General features: G+C 49.9%; 1 protein-coding gene across 1 annotated transcript; it reads right to left on the bottom strand.

The window, feature by feature from the left end:
* Positions 1-1,456: 1,456 nt before the first annotated feature.
* PAQR9 (progestin and adipoQ receptor family member IX) lies at positions 1,457-2,517 on the bottom strand (the record flags this gene model as incomplete). Its single annotated transcript, XM_010858295.1, has 1 exon — positions 1,457-2,517. A coding segment is annotated over one exon (972 nt), but the record flags the coding sequence as incomplete, so codon positions are not given.
* Positions 2,518-2,519: the final 2 nt, after the last annotated feature.

Here is a 2,519-nt window from a genome sequence, read left to right as displayed (position 1 = left end):
CTAGAGTTGCCGTCTCAGGACCAGGATAGCATTTATGAGAACTATCTTAAGTAACACTGGCCAATGTGGTTGTCAGACAGGATCTCAGGAATGTGTTTCCCAAATTTTTCAATGACTTAGGGTGACTGCCGTTCATTTCCATAGTCTGGACCCAAATGAGACTTCAGTGCTTAACTAGGGAAAGGTCATCTTATTTAGCTTAAACTACAGCTCAAGTAACATACTCCTGACTTTTCATAACACAACTGCCACATTTATTCCTGAATACTATGATTTTAATTTTAAGCAAGGATAGATGGGCACAGTCACATTCTCCAGTGACTACATTAGGAACCACAGCTACAATAGTGGATTGGTTCCTTCTCCTTGTAGAGAAGGCAAATGTTCTGCATGTCCTGGTAAGCAACTTTCGGTCCTACCAAAAACAACCAGCACCATCTTCCTACCCTCCTGAGTGGAATGTTAAACCTTGATTTGCAATCAAGTAAGAAAAGCTTACTCCTACTGCTCTCCCCATGTAAGAAACCATTGATATTTTTGAGGACCAGTCATTTGGGCATTGCTTCAAAAGGCACATTTATTCCAGTGGCAATTTAAATCAGTAGAGAAGGAGAGAATAAGATTAAAAACAAAGCAAAAAAAAAAAAAAATTCAAAAAAAAAAAAAAAAATTCAGATGGGTTTTATGGAATACATTAAAGTAAACAGGAATCTGGGATCTGTACAAACCATTTAGCTCCTTCTCAATAGTTTAACCAGAGTCCCTACAGTAGAATAATTCACAGTTGTATCATGACACACATAGGCCTCCAAAAAATACTGTGTAAAAAAAGTAGCTGAGAACTCTCAAGCAGCTTGCCCTGATGTCCAGTTCAAGTGTATGCAATGCAGAAGGGCTGCAAAATTCAAAACTACATGACAAAGAAAATTCAGTGCAGATCACAGGCTTTGATAAATTATGAAAAACCATTGTATATATTACTATTTAAATAACATCTGAGAAAACATTTTGAAATAATTAACATGTGTTCACAGTCCATGCATTTTCTAGCAGGTTAAACCCTGGGTTTGTGTCTCCTTGCTGATTTTCTACGAAGGTCTATTCCTCGACAAATCCAAGCATTCCTCAGAACCAAATGGAAGTACCCAGGGATTTCGTCTACTTACCCTCTTTACTCCATGCCTGACCTCACAAGTGTCACTTGCTATTATCTCTGGCGGAGAAGACGACTGGAAAATCGAACCATTTGGGGTTTTAGTGGGGGTTTTATTCGCTGCCTTAGAAGAATCCCTGATGCCACAGACACCATCTGAATTTTCTCCAAGGACAAGAACCAGCTGCCCTATCCCTCCCATTTGCCCCACCTCCCTCTTCCAAAGCCCCAGGTGCGCTGAGACCCTCCTGCCTTGCTGGACTTTTCCCCTGTGGTTTCGGAGCACCCTCCTCAAGCAAAGAAGGAAACACGACAAAACTTCAAAACAAACCAACAACAGAAACTCCCAACAAACTGGTGGGCGAGCCGGCAGCCTCCCCCAAGGAGGAGGCTCACTTTTTACTGCAGAATTCGGCGTTGCTGAGGAACTTCTTGATGACCAGCCCCAGGCAGACGACCAGCAGCAGCATGTAGCCCACGGTGCCCAGGAAGGTGGGCGCGTCCGGTGGCTCCTTGAGGAACTGGCGCAGGCCCTCCTCAACGTAGTACACCTGATCGTAGATGCTGAGGAAAGTGAAAATGTGGAAGAGCTGGTGGCTGTGGCCGATGATGTCGAAGAGGCCCGGCTGGATGCGCTCGGGGATCTTGCTCACGTTGAAGAAGGCCGCCACCACCAGCCAGAAGTAGCGGCGGTAGAAGTGCACGAAGAGCGTGGGGTTCTCCCCGCGCAGGTCAAAGAGCCAGCTCTCCAGCATGATGGGGCAGGCCATGCTCAGCGGCATGATGAAGACGAAGGTGCGCAGCGCGAACGGGTAAGAGCACCAGTCGGTGCGGCTCTTGCAGCAGGCCACGGTGCAGGCCACCGCCAGCACGAAGGCCACGGGCAGCACGAGCGCGCGGTAGGCGGCGATGAGGCCCGTGCAGTCCACGTGCCAGCCCAGGCGCTGCTGCACGTAAGGGGTCATCACCCGGGCGTCCAACAAGCTCAGGCCTGGCAACAGGTAGTAGTAGTAGGCCACGGTGCTCCCGAAGCCGTAGTAGCTGATGGACGCGTAGTCCAGGTAGAAGAAGGCGGCGCGCAGGCGCAGCGAGAGGCAGCTGAACACGTGCGCCGTGCAGCTCATGGCGAAGGTCAGCAGCACGCCCGACGCGTAGCACCACAGCGGCAGCAGCCACGGATGGTGGAAGGGCACGTCGCGGCCGCTCAGGAAAAAGAGGCGGCAGAACTTGCTCAGGAACAGCAGCAGCGGGATGAAGTGCGTCCAGAAGTTGAGCGTCTCATTGGTGGGCTTCAGCACCGAGGCCAGGCACTCCTGCGCCGTGCACGGCAGCCGCCGGTAGCCCGACAGGATGAAGCACTCCACGA

This window comes from Bison bison, unplaced genomic scaffold (assembly GCF_000754665.1).
Source record: "Bison bison bison isolate TAMUID 2011002044 unplaced genomic scaffold, Bison_UMD1.0 scf7180017864384, whole genome shotgun sequence".
Taxonomy (NCBI): Eukaryota; Metazoa; Chordata; class Mammalia; order Artiodactyla; family Bovidae; genus Bison; species Bison bison.
This window is presented reverse-complemented; position numbering and strand designations above follow the sequence as displayed.